Source organism: Eucyclogobius newberryi, unplaced genomic scaffold (assembly GCF_026437365.1).
Source record: "Eucyclogobius newberryi isolate DKJ021-1_F unplaced genomic scaffold, fEucNew1.0.hap1 SCAF_2, whole genome shotgun sequence".
Lineage (NCBI taxonomy): Eukaryota > Metazoa > Chordata > Actinopteri > Gobiiformes > Gobiidae > Eucyclogobius > Eucyclogobius newberryi.
Genome location: NW_027315834.1, coordinates 32,962,259 through 32,977,219, shown reverse-complemented (window position 1 = coordinate 32,977,219; position 14,961 = coordinate 32,962,259). Strand labels below are relative to the sequence as shown.

The 14,961-nt window shown below is 39.1% G+C and overlaps 1 protein-coding gene across 1 annotated transcript in view; it reads left to right on the top strand.

The window, feature by feature from the left end:
• Window positions 1-7,493, top strand: part of LOC140367313 (chemokine-like protein TAFA-2) — a 66,741-nt gene extending 59,248 nt beyond the window's left edge. The window contains exons 5-6 of the mRNA XM_072453723.1: window positions 1,086-1,142; window positions 7,175-7,493. Coding sequence (XP_072309824.1) covers window positions 1,086-1,115 — 30 coding nt within the window. The 3' untranslated portion in view covers window positions 1,116-1,142; window positions 7,175-7,493. The remainder of the gene's footprint in view (window positions 1-1,085; window positions 1,143-7,174) is intronic.
• The last annotated feature ends 7,468 nt before the right edge of the window (window positions 7,494-14,961 follow it).

Sequence of the window (14,961 nt, the reverse complement as noted above, 5' to 3'; positions counted from 1 at the left end):
GCAGAGGCGCTGAGGGGGGAAAGGTCGCGGAGAGACAATTACCCTAACTTCTCATGCCTCCTTTGGCACGGGCCTGAGCCCCCAAATGGGCGTGCCCCCCCACTTTGAGAAGCTCTGCCCTAAAGGGATCTATTTATTGTGTCCATGGCATGAGTTTTGAGGCCCATACGTATAGTTTGGAAATCAAATGGAATGCCAGAGCTAAAAGCAATCTGCAGCGCTTCCTTAATCCCATTCCCTAATTTCTGAACAACAGGACGGTCTCAAAACACATGATTTATTTGCTCTGTTAATTAACACACTCAAGCTTAAGTGTTGTTAAGCGCTCTGACCTTTAGATCTGCACTTAAACCCGTGACTTGTCCACCCAAGGTCAGCTCTCCTCTCCCCAGCTCTCTTCTGTGCTGTGAGTGTCTGAACCCCGGGGAGATCTGATCAATGGGTTGCCACTTTGAGCCTCTAAACTGTCCGATTATTCACTCCAATTACCTGCTTTTAACATTGTAAGCCGAGCCCCTGTAGTCTTTAGTGTGTTATGACGAGGCGTAGACTTGAGTCTTGCTTTGGGTTGTTTAATTATTAAAACTGTCCGCACCACACCTTTCTGGAGCCAATGCTATTGATTTGGGACTAGGTGGGACCTAAAAATGGTGTGTGTGTGTGTGTGTGTGTGTGTGTGTGTGTGTGTGTGTGTGTGTGTGTGGTGTGTGTGTGTGTGTGTGTGTGTGTGGTGTGTGTGTGTGTGTGTGTGTGTGTGGTGTGTGGTGTGTGTGTGTGTGTGTGTGTGTGGTGTGTGTGTGTGTGTGTGTGGTGTGTGTGTGTGTGTGTGTGGTGTGTGTGTGTGTGTGTGTGTGTGTGTGTGTGTGTGTGTGGTGTGTGTGTGTGTGTGTGTGTGTGTGTGTGTGTGTGCGTGTGTGTGGTGTGTGTGTGTGTGTGTGGTGTGTGTGTGTGTGTGTGTGTGTGCGTGTGTGTGGTGTGTGTGTGTGTGTGTGGTGTGTGTGTGTGTGTGTGTGTGTGTGTGTGTGTGTGTGTGTGTGTGTATAAAAAATAGAAGTTTTTGATCTTCTTTCCCTTCACTGTTACAGATTTCTGCTGACAAAGAACAACTATGGTAATGCCAGAAATGACACAGTGGATTTCAGGTAATCAGACATTTTTTTTTTATTTGACTGAGCTGTTTTTATTTAAATGTACACAAAGTAACTTTTATGTTTTTTTTTTGTAAAGGTGTCATTACAATAGATACCTTGAAAAATATGCATTGTTACTGCACACTTACATCAGGAGCTACAGCATCACGTAACAAAGCTGCATATGCGCACATATTTAGAAGCGTCAACTTACATTGGACATCAAAGCTGCTTCTGCTTCGCTAGACTGTGCATCTACACGCCATTTAACACTGTTTTATATTGTTTACATATTCAATGTTGGTTTAAATCATTCAAGTTTCAAAAGTTGATCAGAAGGATTATGCTTTACACAGAGCAATAACAAGCCATGGCAGCCGCATTTGTATTAATTAGGCTGCTTACCTTCAAAGTTTGGGCTGTTTCCCGCCTCAAGTTGTTCTTGTAAAATTGATGTTTGGCGTTGTAAACATGTTATTTTTCTCCAATTTGATGATAAACTCTCAGTGGAGTGCTGCCTCTCTGTGCTCTCAGTTCTGTTCTCCAGTGCACTGAGCACAGCCTCTGTGAGCTGCACTAAACACTGGACTGTCTTGACAAAAAAATTAAAGCCCAAAACTTTTGTCCGCACAACTGGTTAATTAGTTAGTTTATCTGAGACAGAGACAGTGCACAATATACACTAACCTTATCAGGAGAGATGCATTGTATCAGGTAGCTCCAGCTCATTTCCACCTGTTGTCCCTAAGACTGATGTTCCACTGAGGGACTAATGTACATGTTTTTAGTGGTGGAAACCGGAGCACATGCAAACTTTGCGGGAATCGATCCCAGAGAGTGCTAACCACTGCGCTACCCGTGCCACCCGTGATATCAAATCTAGAGACGTATTAGTTCATCATATGTTTGTGCTCATAACTCTGTGATTAAGAGACGGATTGAGCGAAAGAAAGATTGGATGAAAACAGTTTTTAGCTGTATAATCTCAACGACAACAAACCACAGCACTGTGCACACACATGAACTGAGACAGACAAACAACTGCACGGGGGAGGCGGGACATGTGACGGACAAACCAAGGAGAGCATCACATCGCTTCAACACACGTGCATGTATATATATATACATATATATATATATATATATATATATATATATATATATATATATATATATATCAATAATACATCAATAAAGTTGAATTATGAAACTGTTGCATACTGTGTCGGCACTTGAAGATAATCTAACTTTATTATATTCTTAAAACAAATTTACAATGTCTAATTTGACTGTGAAACAGCATGTCGGCTTATGCAAGCACTCAACTGAAATGTAATTATGTCACGTCACTTGTATGGTGTCTCTTATGAAATCAATTTAGTCGCACAGCTAAGTATTACTCATTCAGGTTGATCTCGAAAAATAGTTTTTGTACCTACACACAAAAAGTACACCACCAAGTAAGAACCACGTACGTCCAAAGTCTCAGGGATAGGCTCCAGTCACCCGAAACCGCTATGTTTAATAGGATTTTTTTTGATAACAAAGTAAACAGGAGGCAAAAGAGATGCAATAAATACTACGTACTGTAACTATAAATGAGATGCAACTGTACACCTGATCCCAGTGAAGACCTTAAACACACTTTACATCTCTGTACACAGTAAATTAAAGCACTGGTATTGGGCTTTTGAATGTCTTGTCAATGGGAACCACTCTGTTAAAGTATTCTGATGTTTATTTAAATAAAAACAATGTAACTTGTAACTGAATGTACAGTACTCCTAATAAATCCTACTATTGTTGGGAAATCAAAAACGTTCATCTTAAATTCGCTTGCAGCGTCAACATTTCAGAAGAATACTGATTGAAATATAAAGATTCAAACCTATCCCACAGCAATCAAGTTTCTGACTACAGCACTGCCTGTAACAGCAAATCTCATGTTAAAGCCACACATGAAAAGAGCAATCCTTAATCTTTGTTTTCACACTTTTATAATTTCATTGAAACAGTTAGCACATTTTTTTTCGTCAAATTTTACAGCTGCCTTTAAAAATACACCGTGCACTCTCTGAACAGCCCACACTTACACAGTGGAAACACCGCGCTGTGAAAGACCATGGTTTGCCAATTATACGGCTCAGCTCCACAAACACCCTACACCTGCTGTGAGAATCTTCCATATGGAAAACAGTCTCAGTTAAATTAGCATTTTGTCAGTACCCAATTTATTCTAATATTATTTATAGTCTTTTTGTTTTGTTTTTTTAAGATTTTTTTGTTTTTTCAAAGCTTTAAAGAACATGAAAAAACAAAAAACGGAGCAAGACCAGAGAGAGTACAGAGAAAAAAAATAAGATCCTATAAAACAATAGAATCTAATACATGACGCCACAGAATGTCACAGAAAATTTTCAATTTAAATCTAAATGTGTTTTGTTCCATTTTTCTATTGTCCTATGTCCAATATAATGTCTGTCCAATTTTTGATTGTTGGTGCATTTCGTGTCATGCATTTGTTTGTGAGGGCCCCGCCCCAGGAGGATGCTCCAGAGATAATCTACCGATTGTATCCATGGCAGGAGTCCTGAGGCCCAAACACTGAACTCCAGCCGAATGAAAATGTCATATATTGTCCATAAGGCTTTATTGAACTCGATCCAAAACCTCTGAGCAACGGGACAATCCCGAAACACATGATAGTGGTTAACCTCCTGCTGCCACATCCTCTCCAACAGTCTGCATTTCCCTGTGAGTAATGAGCACTTTGACATGGGCTTATACAGGAACGAGACACATTCTTCCAACAGAATTCCCTCCAAACATGTGACTCAATACATTCTCATTCTTTATCATCTTCTTATGGTACTCTTATATTAAAGGTGCTCTATCATCATAGACTGTATATGTGAGTGGACAAAAGGACCCAATACTGTGGAACCAATTGAAGCCAATCGCAGCAGGCAGTTATAAACTTATCTGCATCAATGCCCATATTTGGAAATATGAGTGTTCATTTCGTGGCAACCACAGAGCTAATCAGAAGCGAGATTGTAGAAGCAACTAGCCGTGAACCGCCACAGCTCTCTCTGCACAGACTATAAATTCTGCCAACATCTTCTCCGCTTCCCTCCGTGCTCGGTCTCATTTTCGTGCAGAATTTCCATGCGGGAAATATAATCCATAAATACAGTCTATGTCTTCTATGTAACGTTTCTGGTGGAGGATCCGCTTTGATGGAGATGTTACTGGTTTGCCTGAAAGGTTTCACTGCATGGCAATAAACTTATCTATGTCCATGGAGGTAAGCAGTTGACGCCGCTCACACCAACAGAGCAAAGGCAAGCTCAATATCTGTATTTTTGAGCAATAAAACCTCTCTAATTGAAGAGATAAGTTTGCTACACTAAACCCCATCAGAAAAGTCCCAGTGCACCTTCAAGAAACTAGCATCATCTTCACTCAAATCACTTTTTTTTTTGATTTTGACAAGAAGCTGCACCGGTCTTTGTCTTTCCAAACTTGAATTATTCTCACATTAGTGCCCCATTAATCACTCAGACAGCTCCCAGAGTAAATGACTCCATAAAGGCTCAAAATTATTGCGTTGCTAAATTGATGTAATCTGTTTTGCCTACGCTTGTGCAAATCTCTTTTCTTTTGAAGTCTTACCACTAATGTTTTGAGAGTGTTTTGCTTTGAATTTGCTTGCTCCATGATTGATAATTATTTATATGACAATGTGCTATGCTGCAGCAGAGCAACAAAACAAATGCCCATTTTGTGCATTTTATCTTATCATGTTGTCCTCTTTCTAAAGTTTTCCAGCGATAATGTTGTTTCACAAGTTCGCTGTGGGTTTCCCCAAACTGTGTGGCAGGTGACAGATGGTCGGAATCGTTAGCGGACATTGTTATAAATGTATAAATGAGTCCCATGCCCATTGTACTTTTGGGGCAAGCGTTTTGGAGTGTCTGGCAGTCAAACACTTGGGAGAGATGACAGGCAATTTAAGCTGTAGGAGAAAAGAGGTGATCCCCGCCTGACAGCTCACAAGCGGACCAGACAAAAACCGAGGCGTGCCAATCTCACAGACAGATATGTACTTCCACACACAGTGGGTTTGCATGGATTCAATTCTGTCTATGTAATAGTTCAATTTCAAGTTTATGGAAATTGTATATTGATCATTATAGACAGCCACGTCTCACCATGGGGGATGTGACACCCACACTTTTTGGAACCATCTAATCCAACACCCACATTTTATTTCATTAACGAGTGGGAGAAGTCAAACTATATGGGCTGAAATGTCCCATGATATGATGCACTCGCACTTCAAGGCTTTTGCTCATTCAAGTGGATTCTCACTTTGGTTCTCACTTGAGTCGGTCTGAGAGCGCCCCTTGACATAACAATATTTCTGTTTTTGTGAAGTATTTGGTGGTTTTTAAGAACATCTAAATAGCATATACAAAAATAGGAATGTTCCACAGTCAGAGTTAATAAACCTTTCCATCCTGTAACCTATTCATTGAATTATAGATGTTTAAATAGATCTTTTTACAAATAGCTTTCATACTGTGAGCTCTAGCTAAGGCTAGCTAGTATCGACTGATCCAGCAATAGCAATAAGAAGCAGAGGGTGGACCCTCACCAGACAAGTTACATAATGCAAAAAATGATGGATAATTTTGTATCACCCAGTACTAATGCTCACTGGAGCAGTAGCTACTCTGTGCAAAATCTGACCAAAACATTCCTTTCCTGTATTGGTGCATGAATACACAAGGGAATGTCTTTACAAGAAAAGCCAGTGAAAGCGCAAAGCCTTTTTAGATCTAAGGCCTGCTGCAGGAATAACTGAAAAACGGCCTGATAAAGACTTCAAATGGAGCGTGACGCTAAATACATAATTACACATGCACGCTGAGAATTAGCGATCGATCGGAGGCAATGCATGGAGTTTTACCACACGTGTCAATAACATTTACTATAGAAAAACAACCAAAACAGAGATATCTACTTCCCACATGTTTAGTGAGAGAGCTGGTCTGAAGAACCACGACTACTCAAGGCATGAACCAGGACTAAACAAAGACGGAAACACCTGGCCTGAATCAGAACTAAAGTAGGACTAAAACCACAGTTACCAGGCCTGAATTGGGACTTAACCAATACTGAACCAGGACTAAACAAGGAGCAAAACAGGAGGACTGTACCACGCCTGAAATGTAACTTTTATAAGGAAACCGAGGAGCAGATACAAGACAGCCACAGGATTAGAGCCCAACTGGGCACGAATTTTGATGCTTCGGTGGGTCGCGGGCCTAACATAACGTAAAATGTATATACAAAATTAAATAGCTTTACATAGCCTAGTAATAGTTAGACTGTTGCACAAATCTGCAGCAGGTGAAAGACAGAGTCCATATTCAAGCATCAGCAGCAGGAACAGGAACACCAAAGGCTCAGAGAGGAGCTGGAGAAGGCGTGGAAGGTGAAGGTGAAAGTGGTGCCCGTGGTCATCGGAGCACTCGGGGCAGTGACCTTCAAACTGGATCTCAGTCCAGAAAAGTGCAGTACTAGGAACAGCAAAGATACTGTGCAGAACCATCAAGCTCCTAGTTCTCTGGAAGAGGACCCAAACTCAGATGAAGGGATGAGACCACCCGCAAAGGGTGAGAAAAGGAAAAGTGAAAAAGCAGACGATTTGATGCCATCTTAGAATTAAACACTGGTTTGTGTTGCTATATTACAAGCTAAACTGCATTTCTATTATTCCTATTAAGTAATACAAAACATACATTTAAGTAGTAGTGATCCAGCATATTCTTTGTGAACTTTGAGTCCTGAATCAAAGGTAACAACTTCCAGATATCCCAATGCAAACAATATTTATCCTTTGTCGGATGATTTATAAAAATGGACCTTCACAGGAGAGATGCTTTGGGTAACTTTTATACTGTCACCAGATAAGGGATGATAACTTAGCAGTGATGGTTTTCACCTTTTACTAACATTTGTTTTTGTTTTTTTAGGTAAAGCTGTTGCTTGGATCATCAAAAGAGAAGAATGTGATGTGATGCAATGGACTTTCTGTAAATAGAGACTCAAGTTCTGTGGAGCATAACTAATATTTTGGACAGAACAATGAATGCTACGTGACAAACAACTCTCCAGACATGAACCTTGAAAAGGATCAATTGAAAAAACTGGCCAATCAGCACGTCTGACAACTTATACATAGCCTTATACCAGATGGAGGATTTTCTTATCATGTACTGCTTGAAGTGGAATACAATGGGGACTCTGCCTTTGTGTACATTTGAAGAGAAATTACATTTCCTTTCTGGAAAAGTTCATCCCAAAATTGAGGCTTCTATACGGTGAACAGTAGGTTGGAAATGTGCTTTTATCATGGGTCAGCTTGTCACTTTATAATTTTACCTCGCTTGTTCAGCCATTTTATTTATTTTCTTATACACCAGACAAAAGCCCAGTACAGAAAGTGTAAGATCTAAATTGTAGTGGACAATTGGTCAATTATTAGATCATTTTCAGCGACATTACATTGAACATAACATTTTCAGGAGCCTGTGAATTTGAGTGTTCATGGTGTTTTATTTTCAGCAAAAATCATCCGTGAGTGTGTCACCGGCTAATGCTAGCCGGTGACAATAATCATATTTCAGAGGGGCATGTTTAACTGCACAAATCACATCACCTATTGTAGTTCCAAATAAATCAGTTCATTATGGTCAGGTTATGTTGAAGCAAAGGTCAGGTCAAAGTCACCTGAGTCCCTAAGACTTAACCTAACCCAAATGAACTGTTCCTAACCCTGATTGTAAAATAATAGATAGAAATAAGAAAAAAGAAGCTCTATCCCTGGACAAAATGCTGATTATTTAAGAAGTCCTTGAGTAATTGACCTAAAAAATAAACCCAAAGTTTTTTGCCAAACAATCCCATGTTCTATTCACTTAATAAAATATATGGTTTTGTTTAGTGCTTCTCGATGGAAGTTGTGCACGCTCGTATCAAACATGGCGGAATGAGCTAATAATGGTTGTGTTTCATCATTCTGGCTATAGTTGCAATTCCTGCTCCATTTTCTGTCACAGGTCGCAAATTTTAAGGATTTATACAGTCTAATTCGATTTATATCAAAGTTAATTGCAGAGTGAAGAAAACTTTACTTCAAACGTCATTAGACACAGTTACTGCCTGCAATTTAAGATGCTTATTGGAATTTAGATTAATGTTCATCTTCTTTTATGTACTCATTACGTGTTTTTTTATAGTTTTTTCACATCAACTCCTGGACAGAAGGTATATATGCAATATGTGGATAGTTTTCTCAAACATATACAGCACTTTACAGCTAGCATTGTACAACTATGATCGCTGACAACATTGAAAAGGATCCCAGTTTGTCTTAGCTGTGAAAACCACTGTCATTTCCTTTAACTCCTGTCAGGTTTTGTTTATGTATTGCTTCTCTTGAGTTCAGATCACAGCGCAGTGACAGTGTGTAAATTAAACAGGTAGCATCTGGTCCTCAAGTGAAAATGACAAACACTTCAACCAATCCGAGCATTCTGCTGTTCACCTTTCCTAGGTATCGCTGACACGTCTGTTGTCTGTGTAAGTGATGAGCCGTAATAAACTATGGTTGTGTACCTAAACGTCTCTCTCTGCAATACTGCACTCACTCAGTACATTATTATAATGTTTTATTATTGTGTATTTATATCACGCTTCGTGGGTGAAGTGCCTTGCCTAAGGACGCAATGACATTTCCTCTAGCGCCCCACTGTGGCAGCTGGTGTTCCAGCGGTCTATATATATATATATATATATATATATATATATATATATATATATATATATAGGACTTATGCTCCAGTCATAGGGGATTTGGTGTATTATCTTTACAAATATAATTTGTCAAATTCATGACAAATATAAAGTCTTGACAATTAGTAAAAGCATTGCATTGTCTGTCTTCTTCATGAACTGGACTGTATCTTGACGTGGATATGAATTTTAATAGAATTTGAAGTGCTATTTATATCATGGAGGATTATTTCAGGGTCGTCAGCCTACAATTTGCAGTAACATAGATCTGCACTTAAAACTGGGGAAAGAGAAAATTATAAACACATCATTTGAAAAATGTTCTAATGATGAAATATACAACAATTTTAGGTCTGCATTGCCATTTGGAAAGCCTTCAGAGGCTTTTGAAGCCACAGCTATTGAACTGTTCAGTCGCTCACAAAACTGATATTCTGAACTTCAACAACATGTGCTGAGGCTCTGGAAGGTTCCACTTCCTACATGTCACACCAATTTCAATCATATTTGGGCTTCCAAGTACCAAACTAAGACCTAAACTAGACTAAACCATGAATAAGGTAATTTTAAATAGTGATAAACCCAACCCAAAAAAAACAAATACATAATCTGACATAAACTACAGAGGGCCTCTTTGTATCAGCAGAAGTACACACAGTATAAAGGGTTCTATCCTTAGCACTGCAAAGGACAGAAAAACACATTTTAAAAATAAATTAAAACGCCAATAATTTTCATTAACACATGCTGCGACACTCTTTTACAAAATAAACCATGAAAAGCACGTGTAACAATGCTTTCCCTTTTGGAGGCTAATTGCTATACTGCGTGCATACTCCCTAAGGCTTTCCCAATTGCTATCTCATCACTTTGGCATGTTTTTTTTTTTTTTTTTTTTTTTTTATACATGTTCCCTGACTGAGGCTCATCTTCACATTTTATAATAGTTTGGCTGTTTATACGAGAGGTTGTTAAAGGTTTTAGCAGGGACCCTGGCGAGAAATTACCTCCTCTTGCTTTGGGAAACTGCTTATTAAAATATTTATATCTCCGCTGTAAAGGGACCCACAGGCCTTCATCTCAAACCACTCACCGAAGCAATCCTCAAGACTCAAATCAGAAAACTCCAATCAAAAGACATTTTAGGGAGGTGAGATTACATTGCAGAACACAAGCAAGGAAGTGCATTGGGAGAATTATTGAACAAAATTGGTCGTATCTTTTCAAATTCTCCGAGACTTGGCAAGCAGAGACATGAGGACATAATTAACATGTGTTTTTAAATAAATATAGACACCACATTGTTTGAATGCCTTCCCAATGTTAGGTAGCTTCTTGTTATAAGTGCACAACCCTTCAATTAGTGTTACTGTTCTTTGTGCATTTTTTTTTCCATTATACCAACTTTGGCAATGTGATATGTAATAATAATAATCCAATAATAATAACATTAATAATGCCCCACTGAATGACCTTTGCTTCCCCATATGATAGAATTTCATACCCCTTTCCATTTGAATACAAAACTAATCTTAAAAATATATCAAATCTGTTTCGCACATTTACTATAGCTAAATGTTTGAGCAGTCTTATCGTCACACTGTCTCTTCGTCACAATGGATGATTTAGAAATGAGTTGTGCTGTGAACACAAGACAAGAGCTGCCTTGAGCATCTCTCTCATGTTTGCTCTGCATCTTCCCGGAGCACCCTTCAGACATCAATCTCTCTTAGTCTTTCAACCCCAGCAGTCCTTTAGCAAAACGACAAATGTTGAACATTTGGTGGAATTCCAAAGGCCACAGACCTTCTAGACTGGGCCATGCGATTACATTTATGTGGACAGCCGGAATTTATGTCTCCCTGTGGCCCTCAGAGGCAACTGTTGTTGTGATTTTGGGCCTTACAAAAATAAATTGATTTGATTTGATTTGAGAAGAGGAGAAAGCGGCAGGATGCTATGAGACTAAAATGTTGATATAATGATGAATGATGTATTTTACTATACTCCAATAGAAATGTAGTCAGAGAAGAAGAAGTAAGAAGGAAAGCAGACTTACAACAATAAACTGCTCGCATAGTTGATTAAAAAGGGTTTTCTAAGGACATAAAGATGTCCTTAGAAAACCCTTTTTGTGTCTTGACATAAAGATGTCCTTAGAAAACAGATTTAAGCTTGAATGTATGTCTTTTTATTCATAATTGATCATTGAAGCTCATTGTATTCATTTTTTTTTTTAAATCATCTCATTATTGTTATCTTTTATTAGCTCATTGGTCAGACAGCGTACAAGCACAATGACGGAGTTAAGATAAATTTACCTTTATTTCTCCCACAGTGGGTAAATTCCATTGTGCAACACAGATTAGGGACAGATACAGATTAGGCACAGAAGTATAATAATAAAAAAAAACTCTTATTTACAGCTGTGATATAAAAATATTGCACCAGGATGATTGACATTATGTCCCAGTATTGCACATGATTATGTCCCAGTATTGCACATGAGTAAGACAGTATTGCACAAGAGTATGAAGATGAATGGCCGTGTTCAGTACTAACAGTGTTTGTTGTAGAGTCTGACAGCAGCAGAAGGAAAGACCTGTGAAACGTCTCCCTCACACAGCGAGGGTGGATCAGTCTGTCACTGAAGCTGCTCTCCAGAGCGGACAGTGTCCTGCAGGGGGCGACACTCATGGTCCAGCATAGATGTGAATCTAGCCAGGACCCTTCTGTCCCCCACCTCCTGCACCGAGTCCAGAGCACAGCCCAGGACGGAGCTGGACTTCTTGATGACTTTGTCCAGCTTCTTCCTCTCCCTCTCTGTGATGCTGCTGCTCCAGCAGGCCACACTGACCATCATTTCTGGTGAAAATTCTTTTGGTGCATTACTGTGTATTGAAGGTGAGAGGCAAAACAAACACTGCATATCACCATTGAGTTCCATTATAAATGCATGTTTTGACTAAAATATAATAATAATATTAATATAAGAAGAAGAAACTTGATTGTATTGGTCGGAAGGTTTAGCTTGTCTGTGAGTCCAGCACAGACACTATCACACTGTGACTGTCCCTTTGTGGCCCCTGTGTGAACACATAAATCTGCCCAGAGACGAGTGTCAAAACAAATAGACCGCAAGAAGGTGGCTGATATTTTTTTATGTATCAAAGTGTAAATAAAGACAAATGCCTTTGGTTAAGCTTCTCTGGACATATTCAAAGGAGCAATTTTGAGTAAGAAAATGCATAGAGTTTGTAGTAAAGAGGAGGCTCTTAAGGTTGTTGCAGTCGATCGAAGAGGAGCTCAGAAGCCAAGATGAAGAGAAAGATGAGAGCTCAAGATATGAACTGAAAATGAAGCTAGAAGTACTGGTGCACACAAAACAGGTGTCAGACCACATGATAGAGTTGAATCAGGCCACACACTTGACCCATGAGTTGCAAAATGACAAAGTCACCAGCAACAAGCTTTTACCTCCTCACGCCTGGCAGAGGAACTCCTCAGAAAGAAGCTGACCTTTGTGGAGACAATATGGTGGAACAAACATGAGATACCATCCAAACTCATCCACACCAGCCAAGGTGAACTCACTCATGGCATGAATAGTCCTGTCTTGATGAGTTGTTAATGATAATGGCACAGGTTCTTGCATTCCAAGCGTTCCCCATAAGATCCTCCTCTTCCTCTATTTTCCTCTTCTCTTTACAGCTCTCATTATCAAACTGTTGACTTTCTTTTTCTCCATTGTCCCCCACTCTTTCTCCTTGTCTTCCTCACCGACCTTCTAATTGTTCCTTAAACTCTACTCTTTGGCCTCCTTCTCTTCTCTCTCCTACACGCCACTACCATTCCCCTTGTCGGCCTCCAACTTATCAAATTCCACATCTGACACCTTGTCCATACTGATGCTGTGGTCTTCTCCACAACTCAAGCTCTAATCCTTCTCTTCATTTTGGCTGCTGAACCCTTCTTCCTCGATTAGCTGCATAACAGCCTCAAGAGCCTCCTCTTTACTAAAGCCTCTACTCATTTTCTCAACCTAAATGGCAGCTATGAAAATGACCAGTGCAGTTATTTGTCTTTATTTACACTTCATCTTCATGGCCAATAAGTAGATGAATGTGGCTCTTAGAGGTTCACTTGTTTTGACACTGGACTCTGAGCAGATTGATGTGTTCACACAGGGGCCATTGGGGGGCATTCACAGGGTGACAGTGCCTGTGCCTCTCAGACAATCTTTACCTTCAGACCAACACAATCAAACCATTTTGATCAGATTTCTATTGGAATCGATTCCATTATAATGTTTTAGTCAAAACAAGTCAACGGAGAAATGCAGTATTTTTGTACATAAACCATTCAAAACACAGTAATGCATAGAATATGTTTACACCATGAAGTATCGACTCAAGTTCACTTTTTAATTTAGAAAATTTGTCACTTTTAGAATATTGTGAATTATTGACATATAATAGGCTCTCCTAAATTCAGCTGGTTTTCTTTTAATTTTGGAAATATGTAATTAATTTGTAAAATAAAAAAAGGGAAAAAAGTGTACTTTTACAATACAATGGCCATATAATGTATTTATTATATATATGATATGCACATGTATGTGTAGAGTAGAAGTGGATGAAGCGATCAGAAAAAAAATTATCTGTGTTGATTTTATGTTTTATGAGATGACACTTCAAAAGGTGATGACGGTGACTTTTTTAAGGTGACTAGAAGGTTAAATTATCCCTTTTTGCTGTAGTCATTACATGAAAACATCAAAGGGATCTTCTCTCACCATACGCTCCCTAGTTCCATAATCTAATGAGGGTTTTGTAATTCCACTGTGCACCAGGGACCGGCAGCTCACTGGAAAAGACATTTAATCATGCATATCTTCCGTAAGGTCTAATGTTCTTTTGTTTCCATTGACTTGCTGTGTGTGCTCCAAACATCACATTCTGCACAGAGGCAGATTCACACTAGTCTCCAACTGGAAATCTTTCATTTGTTCTTGAGCTGCGGAATTTTCAAAACAAAAGAGTCTGCAGTTTGCCACACACTTAAACATGATGAATGCACCAATCAATTATTATGATTATAGTATGAGACGTTTATTCTGTGAAAACTTTATGAAACAAAAACTTTGAGAGAATATTTAAAGTAAGGAACACAAATAATCACTCAAGTTCAACTCAACTTCTTGTAGTTTATAAAAGAGGAAATGTGTGCAATTTATTTTCAGAAATATTACGTTGTTTTCAAGCAATAGGCTTTATGACATCACACATGAGGTGAGCCTACAGGCTTACTTTGGAATGAAACCAAGCTCCAGCGGCCAGTCTTCACTATTATGGTAGGTGCTGGAGTCATACATCACTGTTGTCCTCCTTAATGTAATTAAAACTGTCCTCAGGAGTGTTATAGCTATATTTAGTTATTGGAAATTTGATGAGAAATTTATCTCAGAGCATGCACATCCTGGTGCTGACATCATCCAGCATCCGGCCCAGTTCACGCCAATAATATGAAGACATCTCTAATTAGCACCAAGATGGATCACGGCTGTGGGGCGCTGTCCCCTGAGCTGTATGAAGACGACACAGCTCGGATTACACAGGGGTTAAAGACAAAGGAACACAGCACGGAATATACAAGACTTCAAATCAGACTTCCTTGATTTCAACATTTTCCTTTACAGCGTAGTTATCTTTTACAGGACAATACAAGTGTTTACTACTCAGCCCAGCATTACAATCAAAACAGCTAAAGTCACAATTTTGGTAGAACATGCAAGCAGATGTAAGCTAAATAGAGAATATTTTTTGCACACTGGCTAAGGACACATTCAATTGGTAAAAGTGTTCATTTTCTCTTCTGTGGTGATTCATATCACTACAAAAAAAAAATCTGAATCCCCCTGTGTTAAAATGAAAGCGGTACCAATACAATGAACACCAAAGCATCT